The sequence below is a fragment of the Phodopus roborovskii genome, unplaced genomic scaffold, assembly GCF_943737965.1.
Source record: "Phodopus roborovskii unplaced genomic scaffold, PHOROB, whole genome shotgun sequence".
NCBI classification, from domain to species: Eukaryota; Metazoa; Chordata; class Mammalia; order Rodentia; family Cricetidae; genus Phodopus; species Phodopus roborovskii.
The window spans coordinates 6435623-6448555 of NW_026126629.1; the positions used below are offsets into that span (position 1 = coordinate 6435623).

Here is a 12933-nt window from a genome sequence, read left to right on the forward strand (position 1 = left end):
AATCTTAAACAGCGCCATTTGCACCATTTCCAGAGCATTGATCAGAGATCTACCAGTGACTCCAAGGCTTAATCCAAGAGTCTTGCTCACCTCGCCTCTCTCTGCTCTCGGCTCTCCTCTGCCCAGGCTTAGGAACCACTGTCTTAGTCTGCTGATTCTAGCTTCCTCCTGTACACGTGCCCCTTCCAATCCCATGGGCAGTACCTACCATCTGAACCAATGATGTAGAACAGGCCTACATCAAACGCCAATCCCAATTCTCCCTTTCATCCTTTCCTACATACCATTTCTACTTTCGCCTTTTCATGTTAACCTTAGCTCTGCTTTATTTAACACAAATAGCTACTATTTCAGCAAGGTATCTAGGAGTCTAAATGTGGTGCATTAAAAGACACATAAAACATGTTAGTTTACAGGCAAAATTATTATTTATTCTTCCCCAGCCCCTATTTCTACTTCCAACATTTCTTTACTAGCTGTTTCCAAATAAGGTCTCAGGCTGGCAATCTGAATGACAATGGATGTTTCTCTATTTCCGAAGTTTTTCTAAGGGTAGGAACTTGTCCAGCCACCACTCAATTTGTTTTCCCTTTCACTGGGGAAGAGGTGCCAGTTAAAAGTGGCAATGCTTGGTACAGTATAGCTGGCTTCTTCCTACTCTCCAAAAACCTTTGGAAAGGGAACATCTAATGCCATTCAGATAGCTGAGCCTGGACTGCATGAGGTCCTGACTGCAGGAGAGCCTGTCTCCAACTCAAGAATGCACTGCAAGCAAGGATGACTGTGGATTGATCTTCTGGCCTGGCAGAGCCCTGGGATTACAGACCTGGGGACTGAACAGGGACTACTTACTATCTGAGATACCAAGTAAAGTTTTTTTTTTTTTTTTGTTTGGCATTTTGTTTTGGAGACAGTGTGTTCATCTATACCCAGACCTCCTGGACCTGTCTATGTAGAATAGGCTGACTCTGAACTCACAAGAGATCTATCTGCTTCTGTTTCCAAGGACTGAGTTGATCAAAAGCCTGTACCACCATGACCAGAACTAAGTTTTTAACTCCCATAGCATAAACAGACAAACTGTATCCACAGGGAATCCAACTGTTTATACTCTACTTTTTTATACCTGTTATTTTCCTCCCACTCTAGTCACAAACACACCAAGGGCCTTCTATCACAATGCAAAAGCTGCACTGACTTAAGGGGCGGGTCAAAAGCAGAATGAGGATGGAGAGATTAGAGAGCTGGGAGAGAGAAGGACCATCCTCAGCAAGGAGGGAGAACCCAGGCTCAGAGACATTTCACATAGGCTTAATCAAAGAGGGCCAGTTAAGACTCCAGAGGGCCTGAGATAGTATCAAACCAACTCTTTGAAAATGAGAACAATCTTCCCAAGGCAGCTCCACACCCTCTCAAGACCTGAACACTAACTATTTAGAATGGGCTGAAGCCACTACATCAGGCCAGCTAGGTCACTAAAACAGTACACCAAGAATTTCAGGTCAGAGAAAATGACAGAACAAACTGTCAATCTGAGTTCCAGGCTCACTACTCAGTGGAGAGAGCCAAAGCCATTTAGATGTTCAATTTCATTTTAAATTCTACCCCACAGATTCCATTCCTTACCATGGTCAACTATCTCAATGAAAAGAGGAGGATTTTTGAAAGGATGTCAGGGGGTTCCCAGGTATCTGCTAGACTACTGAGGTCGGGGATTGTCACTCAAGGTTGATAAAGTATTCACCTGTCTTTTTACATAAGAGGCTAACCCTTTGTGTAGTGAGTGGCTCACTCCCAAAGGCTCTGTCTAATAAAATAACAAGGTCTCCTTGAAAACTATCGAAATGAAGTTTTTAAACAAAGAAACTATCTCCCCAAATACCTGAAATAATCATTTAACAGTATTTACTGACTCATTTATCTACCCCAAACCAGAAAAGGCTCTTCAAATTCCACCAGAAAACACCACCTCAGTTTCTTAACCACCAATGGGAGTTGATTATTCCTTAAGCAAGTTACGGAGAAAACTCTATTCAGAAAGCATCATCCCTGCAACAGGTGAGGAAGAAAGATGGTCAAAATTCATTGACACGAGTTCCTGGGAAGAGGGTGCCCTTAATTATTAAGGAGGGTGACAGCCTCTGGGGAGTCACAGATTCCTGATTACCAGGACTCGACTCTGGAAATCACATTCAGAGTCACTCATAAAAGTAATGAGGATTCCCGAAACTTCAACAAGAAATGGACGAGGCGAGCCACACTGCTGCATATGGACAAGGGTATTAACAAAACCAGAAACAGCAAACAGGAGAGAAAACAGGTGGGAGGGACTCCATGCCCCATTTTCCTGCCTGGGAACGTATGAGACCGTCGTTGAAGCCACCCTCCCTGACATGCAGCACGAGGCAACTGGGAAGCTAGGACGCCCGGAGAAAGGAGTGGGGTACCTCTTGGCGCTGGTGGAGAGGAGCTTCGAGTTTTTGCTCATGCTGACTTTACTCTCCTTCTTCTTGGGGGTGCTGGCTTCTTTCTCGGTCTGCTGGTTGGAGGACGAAGATGAAGAGGAGCTGGTGCTGGCCCTCGAATCGTCATCCGACATAGCGAACCCCCCACCCCACCCCGCGAACGGCCCCTGCAGGGGGAGGAAACAAAACAGAAACACAGACCATGCAGGCGCTGCAAAGAGGGAACTCCGCTGTCAGGAGGGCGCGGGCCGGGCCGCCCCCGCCGCCCTGCAGAGGATCGGGGCCCACCGCCGCACCGGCCGAAGATCCGCGGGGGCCGCGATCGCGCGGGGGCGGCCCGGGTAGGGCCGGGAGCCGCCGCCGCCGTCCCCAAGGCCTCCCCGCGTCCGCTCGAGTTTGGCGAGGTCGGGACGAGCCGGGCAGGGAGAGTGGGTTAGGAAGCCGAGCGTGGGCCGCGTGGGCCGCGGGGACACGGCGCCCGGCCAGGCCCGGCCACGCGGGGCTGCGCTCGCAGGCCGGCGCGCACAATGCGCCCCGGGCGGGCGGGTCCCCGCGGGGACCGGGCCGCGCTGACAGTTCGCGCGGTCCCCGCCGCCCCGGCCCGCCGCCCCATCCCCGCCGGCCGGCCCTCGGCGCCCCCGGCCCGGCCCTGCCGCCCGCGGCCCGGCGGTGCCGCCCGCCCCCGGCCCCGCGGCCCCAGGCCCCGCGGCCCGCCCGCTCGCCCGCCCCGGGGGCCCCCGCACCTCTCTTTGTGTCTGGCTGCTCCGTGCCGCCGCGGCGGCTGCTGCTGCGGCTGCGGCTGGGCCTGGCCACTCGTGTCTCGCTCTCGCTGGGAGAGAAGCGGAAGTGCAGCAACAGCAACTATTAACCAGGCAATGGCTTCCCCGGCCGCACACGCTCCGCGCCACTCCTCCTCTCCGCCCCGCCCCGCGCCCCTCCCCCGCCGCACCTGGGGGCCGCGGCCCGGGAGCCCCGAGCGACCCCGGCGTGGCCTGGGGACCCGGAGCCGGGCGGAGCCGAGGGAGCCCGGCTGGATGGGGGGGACGACTGCGGCCAGGTGGAACCCGGGGTGGCCGAGGGGGAAGTTCTTCCCAGGAGGGCTTTAGGAAAGGGCTGGGGGTGAGGTGGCCGGTGTGGGGAAAGGATGGTACTCTCCTGGAGGACTTTGACTCCTCCTCAAAAGTGACCGGTGTAAAGAGAAAGAAAAACAAAAAACAAAAAGCAAAAAATTCCCCTAACAGGATTTTCCTTTGGGCTGACACTTGTTTCTCCCTCTGGCGATTTACTTGCTAGGAGCAGAGGTCACGCCTGTGAGAAAAATCCCAGACTAGGTTCCTGTACAGGACACTAGGCGTGAGCAATTTACAACATTAGAAACACCCCGTTCACTTGTTACAGAAAAGGATGTGGGGGGTTTTATGTATGCGACTGGAGTTCATGACAGGTAACTGCGATCTGTAACCCGGCTCGGGAGTTGTAAGATCACTGGGAATAAACCTTAAACCGATGGTTTTGACAAGATTTGGAATTCTTAAATTAGGTATAAAGTCTGAGGTTTAGAAATTGAAAGAAAGCTCTAGAAAGCACCCTGCTTTTGCTCCAGTACGATGCCATTCAAACAATAATTTTAGAATAATCACACAGTAATGTCACTAAATTGTTCCTTTCGTGGCACTGTACCAAATTTTATTTTTAAAAGCATTCTGCCATTAAATTACCACTCAGTTTCTTACCTGTTTATCGTTTACCCCGAAGGTAAAAACAGATCCCTACCATCCAAGTACAAGGTGTCACAAACACAAGGTCTTGTGTAGTGCCCAGACAACCGCACTTAGATTTCCATGGTCCGCTTTAAATTGTCTCATTCAAATTGTCATTGCTTCCCAAGGCAACAGTGTCTTCAGTTACCGTAACACATGATATAAAGAAAGCTCAAGGCATATCCAGAACCCAGGTGTACAGGCATTCTCACTATCCAGCTAAACCCCTTCTAGCCTTTAATCTGAAACTCCAGCTGGGTTAAAATTCATAAAGCAATTGTGCGTTGTATTCATTCACTCAGTCTCTAAGGAAATCTGTACCTAGTACGAGTTGTCTCTGAACTGTGTGTGTAAAATCACGGGTAAGACTTTTGAGCCTCCTGTCAGAAAGAGCTGTTCCTCCACTACCCAAAGCCTATGAATTTTTGAAGAAATCCCCACATGTGTTTGAGTCTATATGTGCTGGTAGAGCTTATAAATGATAACATTGGCAGGTCATGGTGGTTCAAGTGTTTAATCCCAGCACTTGGGAGGCAGAGGCAAGCAGACCTCTATCAGTTTAAGGCCAGCCTAGTCTGGATCTCTGTGAGTTTGAGGCTGGCCTAGTCTACAGAGTTGAGTTCCAGGACAGGCTACAAAGATCAAAAACAAACAAGCAAACAAAACCCAGCCTAGTCTATATAAACAAGTTTCAGGCCATCCACAGATATGTATTGAGACCTAATCTCAAAAAAAAAAAAAAAGTCATAGGAAGCTAGAAGTGAATAAATGAAGACAAGCTATATATTCATACTATTCTGAGATAAAGATTACTATTTGTTTTAAAACTTAAAAAAAAAAAAATGTAGCCAGGTGGTGGTGGCACAGGCCTTTAATCCCAGCAGAGGCAGGTGGTTCTCTGTGAGTTTGAGGCCAGCCAGTTCTACAAAGCTAGTTCCAGGACAGGCTCCAAAGCAATACAGAGAAACCCTGTCTTGGAAAAAACAAAAAAACAAAAAACAAACAAACAAAAAAAAACCCAAAAGAACAACTTTAAAAAGTGTTCTGTGTTTTGTGTATGAAGACCAGGCTAGTCTCAAACTCACAGGGATCTTCTTCCTCCTCCTCCTCCTCCTCCTTCTTCTCCCTTCTACCTTTTATGTGCTGGGATTAAAGGTGTGCACCACCACGCCCAGCTTCTACCTTTCTACTTTTTCTTGTGGCAGGTTTGGAAATTGAACCCAGAGCCTTAACACAAGCTGGATAAAGTTCTCTAGACCCCCACCTAGACTGACTGGTGTACTTAGTTACAAGGCCTGAGGACCTAAACTGGTCTTCCTGGCCTCAGTTTCCTTTTGTGTAAAGGGCAAGAATACCTACATCGTATTCACTGGTGGGATCAAATGTCTATCAGTAACAAACACGGTAAATTAACTATGCTGCAAATTAAATGAATAATTTCATTCAGGGCCTGATTCTAGGGTCTTTAAGACCCTAGAATAGTTTGTAATGAGTAGTTTGTGAACAGACAACAATAATAGAAGTTCAAGGCCATTCTCTGCTATTTAGTGAGTTTAAGGCTTGCATGAGCCCAGGCCTATCACAAAACCAAGTTTAAAAAGAAAGAAAGAGCTCTTGGACCCCCCAGTCTGATATAGGACCGACCCAGACCTCCTGAATGTGGGTATCAGTTAGGAGGACTGGGCAGTCTATGGGGCCTCTTGGTAGTGGATCAGTATTTATCCCTAGTGTACTAATGGACTTTGGGAGCCCATTCCACATAGAGGGATACTCTCTCAGGAGGGACTGGGTCCTGCTCCAAATGATATGATAGACTTTGAAGATCCCCCATGGAAGGCCTCACCCTCCCTGGGGAGCAGGAAGGGGATGGGGTGGGGGTTGTAGGGGGCAGGGTAGGACAGGAGGATGAGGGAACTGGGATTTACATGTAAAACAAGCTTGTTTCAAATTTAAATAAAAATATTATCATAAAGAAGAAGGAAAGGGAAGAAGGGAAGAAGAAATCTTTTAGGAGGAAAGCAGAGTCAAGGGATGAAAATTTCCACTCCAGGAGCCTAGACTACTTTCTAGCTTACATTCACATTTATCCATCTCTGCTGAAGAAATGAAGGTGGAGAAAGCACATGGATACTTTTTTACCTTTGTTTATTTGTTTGTTTGTTTGTTTTAGTTTTTCATGACAGGGTTTCTTTGTGTAGCCTTGGCTATATTGGAACTAGCTGGCTTCAATCTCACAGAGATTCCCCTGTCTCTGCCTCCCGAGTGCTGAGACTAATGTCAGGCGTCATCACTGTCCAGCTAGCCGTGGATCTTATTCAAGATCATGCAATACAACATTGATGCTTTACTATCCACACAGGACCTCCAGTTCTGTCAGTGGGTATGGTGTACTATGGACAGTGGGTATGATGGCATGTGCCTGTAATCCTAGCATTTGTGAGGTAGAAGCAAGGAAGATCAGAATTGAGAGTGGCAGGGGCAGGAGGCATTCAAGACCAGTCTCTGATACAAAGCAAGTTCGAGGCCAACCCGGACTACATGAGACTGTTTTCTAAAAAGAAAGAAAGAAAAAATAATTAGTTAGCAACAGCAATCAAGAAAGCTGAGAAAGTGAGGAGATGGGAGTACAGAGGAGAGCCACAGAATCTATAACATTTGCTTATTTATTTGAAGAAAGTAATGTCCTCTATTCAAGTTCTCTATCCCGAGGGAAATCACCCCTACTCATTCTACATCTATAGATATGTTTTCTTTCTAAAAGAATAACCAATATCTCCCTACTTCCCCATTCCCAGTTTCCCTAGAGGAAGCTGTTTCCTGTTGTGGGCTCTGGGAGTGCAAGCATTAATTGCTATGGTTGGATTGCTCAATTTACACTTAAAAAAACAAAAGAGTTTAAGTAATTGGGAGCTGACATCCCAAAGACATAGTGAGCCTGACTTTGCATTTTACCAAGTTCAAAGCCAGGCTGAGCAATATAGGGAGACCTTATCTAGAAATATGAGCGTGCGCACACACACACACACACACACACACACACATACAAAGCTCATAGTCTCTAATCCAACACTCATAAGGCTGAGACAGGAGAACACTCCATGTCATCCTGTGCTACAATAGTGAGTTCCACTGCAATCTGACTTTTAAGACCCTGCCTTAAAAACAAAATGAACAGTAATTGCAAGAAATTGGATATGTAGATGGATACATAGACAGATGATAGATAGATAGGTAGATAGATAGATAGATAGATAGATAGATAGATAGATAGATAGCTAAATAGATAGCTAGCACAGGCATGAGCCATCACACCTGGTGAAACTTTATCTCTTTTTAAAAAAGGGCTGAATGGTGGTGGCACACCACACATCTTTAGTCCCAGCATTGGGGAGGCAGAAGCAGGTGGATCTCTGAGTTCAAGGCCAGCTTGGTCTACAAAGTAAGTGCCAAGACAGCCAGGGCTACACAGAGAAACCTTAACTTTAAGAGGGGGGTTGGGGGTTGGAGAGATAGGGGTGTAAGCCTATAATTCCAGTACTTTGGAGATGAGGCAGGGGAATCATAAGGTCAGTATTGGCTACAAAGTAAATTTAAGGCCAGTCTGGGCTAAAATGCTAGATCTTATTTCTTAATAAAGAAGTATTTGCCGGGCATTGCTGGTGCACGCCTTTAATCTCGCACTCAGGAGACAGAGGCAGGCAGATCTCGGTGAGTTCAAGGCCAGCCTGGTCTACAGAGCTAACTCCAGGACAGCCAAGGCTACCTGGAGAGAAACCCTGTCTCGGGAAAAAAAAATTGAAATTAAATGTACATACATTGTAAAACTATTTTTTAAAAAGTTTATTAAACACAAACAGAAGAGCCAGGTGGTGGTGGCACATACCTTTGATCCCAGCACTTGGGAGGCAGAAATAGGCAGATCTCTGAGTCTAAAAGAGCTAGTTCCAGGACTGGCTCCAAAGCTACACAGAGAAACCCTGTCTCAAAAACAAAACAAAACAAAAACCAGAAACAAACAAACAAACAAACAAAAAACCCCAAACCAAAAAAAAAAAAAAAAAAAAAAACCACAGAAGGGCTGATTGAGATGGCTCAGGGGGCATAAGGGCCTGCTGCTAAGCCTAAAGACCTGAGTTTAATCCTTAGGACACACATAGTGGAAGAAGAGAGCCAATTCCTTCAAGTTGTCCTCTGAACACGCGCGCGCACCCCCCCACACACACACACAGACACCCCCCCCCACACACACACCATACAGAGCTAGGCATGATTCTATCTATATGCCTGTAATCCTAGCACTCAGGAGTCTAAGGCAGTAAAATTAGGAGTTCAAGATTTTCATTTGCTACACAGAGAGCAGCCTGGGCTATGGGAGACTTTGTCTCAACAACAGCAAAACAAAGAGAAGAGTTTTTAGCTGTCAAAATGGCACTGGCGTGGAAGACAAAGGAAAATTAAAATTCTAGACTACAAGAGTCTAGACAGAGAAGGGCACTAACTGTGACATGTGATCCAGGACCAGAGCCTCTGCTGGATGGGAAAATGCCAACAGAAGTAGGCCAATTGAAAACATTAGAGTATGAAGTTAGATTAGATAAAAGTGCTGTATCAATATTTAATTTCCCAAAGCAGGTAACTTACTGAGGATTTGTTTTGTTTTGTTTTTAGAAAATGCACACTAAAATCTTAAAGGGGAAGAAGGCATGGTGTGTGGTAATATATTGTTTATGATTTATTAAAGCTTGCCTGAGGATTCAGAAAGCAAAGTCAGCCACAAGCTAAAGAAGCCAAGCACATAATTTTAATCCCAGCAGCCAGAAAATAGGGGATGGTGGTACACACTTTTAATCCTAGGACTCAGGCTTAAGAGGTAGGCAGATCTCTGAATTCAAGGCCACCCAGGGATACATGAGGTTGAATCAGTCTAAAAGAGTAACTAGAGGGTATAAAAGATAGAAGCAAGGTCTTCAGTATTCAGTAAGTGGAATTCTCCAGCCACAAGGAAGGTAGGAAGACATTGATGTCTCAGAGTTCTGCCACACTGAAGAGAGGCAGCAGTTTGAGGCTTGGTGAAGAGCTCGTGTGTGGACCAGCCTTTTCAGCCTGGGGTAATGGTAAGAGCTAGTGGATAGCTACTTTGTTTTTCTGTTGTTCAGCTTGAAGTTTGAACCCCAATATTAGTCTCTGGGACTTTTATTAATTCATATTACAATGGTGTCCATTGACCTTTCTAAACCTTTGAGACCAATGCACTAAGGTATGTGTATGAGTGTGCATGTATGCCCATGCTTACACAAGTACCAGGGGGTGTGTCCAAATATTACAGATTGGGAAATATAGGTAGAAAGTATATGAATGTCTTTGTAAAAGTCACATGACCCTCTCCTCTCTTCGTTATTTGATCCTCTGTACTGCAAACCAGGCATGGCAGGTAGCACATGTCTGTAATGCCAGAATACGGGCTAGAAAAGAATCAGAAATTTAAGGTAATCCTTGACTACATAGGAAGTTTGGGCAGTCTAGAATACATAAGATCTTGTCTCAAAATAAATAATTTAAAAAGAAAACTTTCAAACCTTGAAGGAAGAAGCTGAAGAGGACACCAGAAGACAGACTTTTCATGCATTCATTGGTAGTACTAGTATTGTGAAAACGGTACTCCTACCAAACACACTCTATAGGTTCAATGAGATTCCTCATCAAAATTCCAAAAGCATTAGTAGAAGCATCGCCAACCCTGATTTCAAGTTATACTACTGAGTCATAGAAATGAAAACAATATGGAGTTGACATGAAAACAGAAACATTGAATAACGAAACAAGACTGAGGGCCCAGATATAAACCCACTCACAAAGACGCCAAATACCCATTGAAAAAAAGCATTGTCAACAAACGGGTGAGGCTGGAGAGATGGCTAAGAGGTTAAGAGCACTGGCTGCTCTTCCAGAGGTCCTGAGTTCAAATCCCAGCACCCACATGGTGGCTCACAACCATCTGTAATGAGATCTGGCACTGGGCGTGCAGGAGGAATGATGTATACATAATAAATAAATCTTAAAACAACAACAACAAAAACCACAAATGGCTGGGGAAACTGGGTATCTAAGTGTAGAGTAATGAAATTGAATCCTCTCTTTCAGAATAAAGAATAAATCCAAATGGATCAAAAACCTCAACATTAGACCTGAACATCACAGAAGAAAGAGTGGGGAGTATACTAAAGGACACAGGCCCTGCCAAGGAAGCTAGGTCATGCAGAAATAAGACCAAAATCAAAACGTGTGAGCTTACAGAACTTAAAATCTTCTGCACTGCCCTGACCCTCCCTTTTAAATTAGTAATGTTTACCTATTACATTTTATTGTTGGATATTTGAAAAATAGAAAATATGAAAACTGGGACATATAAAATCTTTTGATTTCTGTTCTTTCCACATTTCTTATTTCTGTCACTTGAATTTTCTCAAACCATTTTTATTTAAGTCTCTCAGTGCTGGTGTAGTGGTATCATGCAAGACTCCCAAAGAAGACAAAGGACAGAGACAACCTACAGATGGCAGAAAGTCTTTGTCAGATCATATCTGACAGAGGATTCCAGGCTAGAATATACAAAGAACAAAACAAAACAAAAAACCCAGCAGCAACAACAACAAAACCAGCCTGGCTGAAAGATAGACTATGGAACTGAACAAAGAGTTCTTGAAGAGAGGCAAAATGCTGAGAGATATTTTACAAAGTGTTCAACATCCCTAGCTATCAGAGCAATGCAAGTTAAAACTACATTGAGATTTCTTCTTATCCCAGCCCAAATGGTTAATTGCTAAGGCAACAAATGATGACAGATGATTGTGAGGGTGGAGGAATCCTTATTCAGTGATAGCAGTGAAAACTGGGGGAAACTATGGAAGTGAGTGTGGTTTCTTCAAGAAGCTAAAAGCAGAACTACGGTGTGACCCATCCTTACCTGTCCTGGGTATACATGTAAAGGCATATTTATACCCTACCATAGAGATACTTGTTCTCTATGTTCATTGTTGCTGTACTCACAAGAGATAGGAAATGGAATCAGCCTAGATGTCCATCAACTAATGAATGGGTTATGTGATATGTGTGTGTATTATTCACCTGTAAAGAAAGATTAAATTATAAAGTGTGTGGATAGATTTGTGGAACTGTAAGAAATTACACTGAGTGAAGTAACCCAGACCTAGAGGACAAATGTTCCATGTTCTCTTTTGCATGTAGGTACTGTTTCAAATCCTTAGATTAATATGCTTAATTTGGAGTACATGGAGGACAGGGACCTAGGAAGGAACATCGGACTGGGGAAGAAAGATCTTAAGGGAGGGAGGATTGTAGTACCTGGGTGGTATGAAAGGGGATTATGGAGAGGAAGCTTCAAGTGGGGTGGGGAATAGGAAGGTAGAGCGGAGGAGGTCTTGAAGGAAAGATAACTAACACTAAGGATGTTTGAAAAAAACATTTGGAAGTGTACTATTTTATAAGTTTACTAAAAATTATAATTAAAAAAGTTGGAATGATAGTGTCCTACACAAGGGATAATGCTTCTTCCAGAATCCATGGGCGAGTAAAAATAGAAGTCCTACTGGCAAGTAATTTTGAGATGGTAGGGGCATTTCCAGAGTCCTCCCAAACAACAAGGCTATTTCTATTGCTGTTAGTTGCACATCAGAACTTGACGGTAAGGCCTTCTTGTTGAACACACCACCCCATACTTTGGTCACAGAACATCGTTAAATCCTGCTGCAGCTGACCTGGAAGTTTCCTCCCTGATGGCTAGTTTTCACAGCACCGTAGAAAGAGATGTAGGTTACTGTCAAGGAAGGGCATTAGTGGTATTCTCAGCTGTGTGCCCAGTGACATACAATAACTACCAGCCTATAAAGATGTACTTAGCATGGCATGAATGTTATGGGTGGGTGCCAACCAACTGCTCTCTGATTAGATTTAAGGTCTGCTCCATGGAGGAAACTCATGACTCATACTTTAAACCTTGTCAAAGGACTTTTGGGAAGATCAGCTTCCTTCTCTATACATGCTCTTATTTCATACCCACAGATAGGATACTTTAAGACTTATTAGAGATCCTTCTTTTTGAAGAGATAGTAGTTAATTAAGATACTCACACCTGGTTAAAGTCAGAGAATAAGAGACTGTGGAGAGAGATTCTAAATAGCATTTCTACATAATCCCCTGCCCCCAAAGCTCAAGGAAAGTACAGAGGAAGAAGCAAAAATGTATGAGAGTCAGAGAGGCTGGAGCAGATTTCTATGAACCAGCATCTTCAGGCAGGACATAGTCAGGGAACTTATCAACTCACTGTACCCGTAGAAGACCTTCACAAAATTACACAAGATTGGGCCTGTCGACATTTCCTCACAAAAGGGCTTGTGAGGCCCACAGCATCCTGAGGGAGTTAATGGTGGCTAGGGGATTGGGTATCACTTTCTGCAATGGAGTAACCATGGCTGAGTAAGTAACTCCTCACTCATGCAGACCTACTTAAACTCAGTGGGTCATATACACACAAAAAAACCATAAAAGTAGGGCTGGCTTAGTGTTTAAGAGCACTGGCTGCTCTTCTGGAGGTCCTGAGATCAATTCCCAGCAGTCACACCATGGCTCACAACCACCTATAGTGGGATATGATGCCCTCTTCTGGCATAAAGTTGTACATGCAGATAGAG

The 12933-nt window shown here is 44.9% G+C and overlaps 1 protein-coding gene across 1 annotated transcript in view; it reads right to left on the reverse strand.

Moving 5' to 3' along the window:
* Ube2e1 (ubiquitin conjugating enzyme E2 E1) overlaps positions 1–3372 on the reverse strand; it is a 51945-nt gene extending 48573 nt beyond the window's left edge. Inside the window, exons 1-2 of the mRNA XM_051206758.1 lie at positions 3209–3372; positions 2448–2632 (exon numbers count right to left, since the gene is read on the reverse strand). Coding sequence (XP_051062715.1) covers positions 2448–2599 — 152 coding nt within the window. The 5' untranslated portion in view covers positions 2600–2632; positions 3209–3372. The remainder of the gene's footprint in view (positions 1–2447; positions 2633–3208) is intronic.
* Between the last annotated feature and the right edge of the window lie 9561 nt (positions 3373–12933).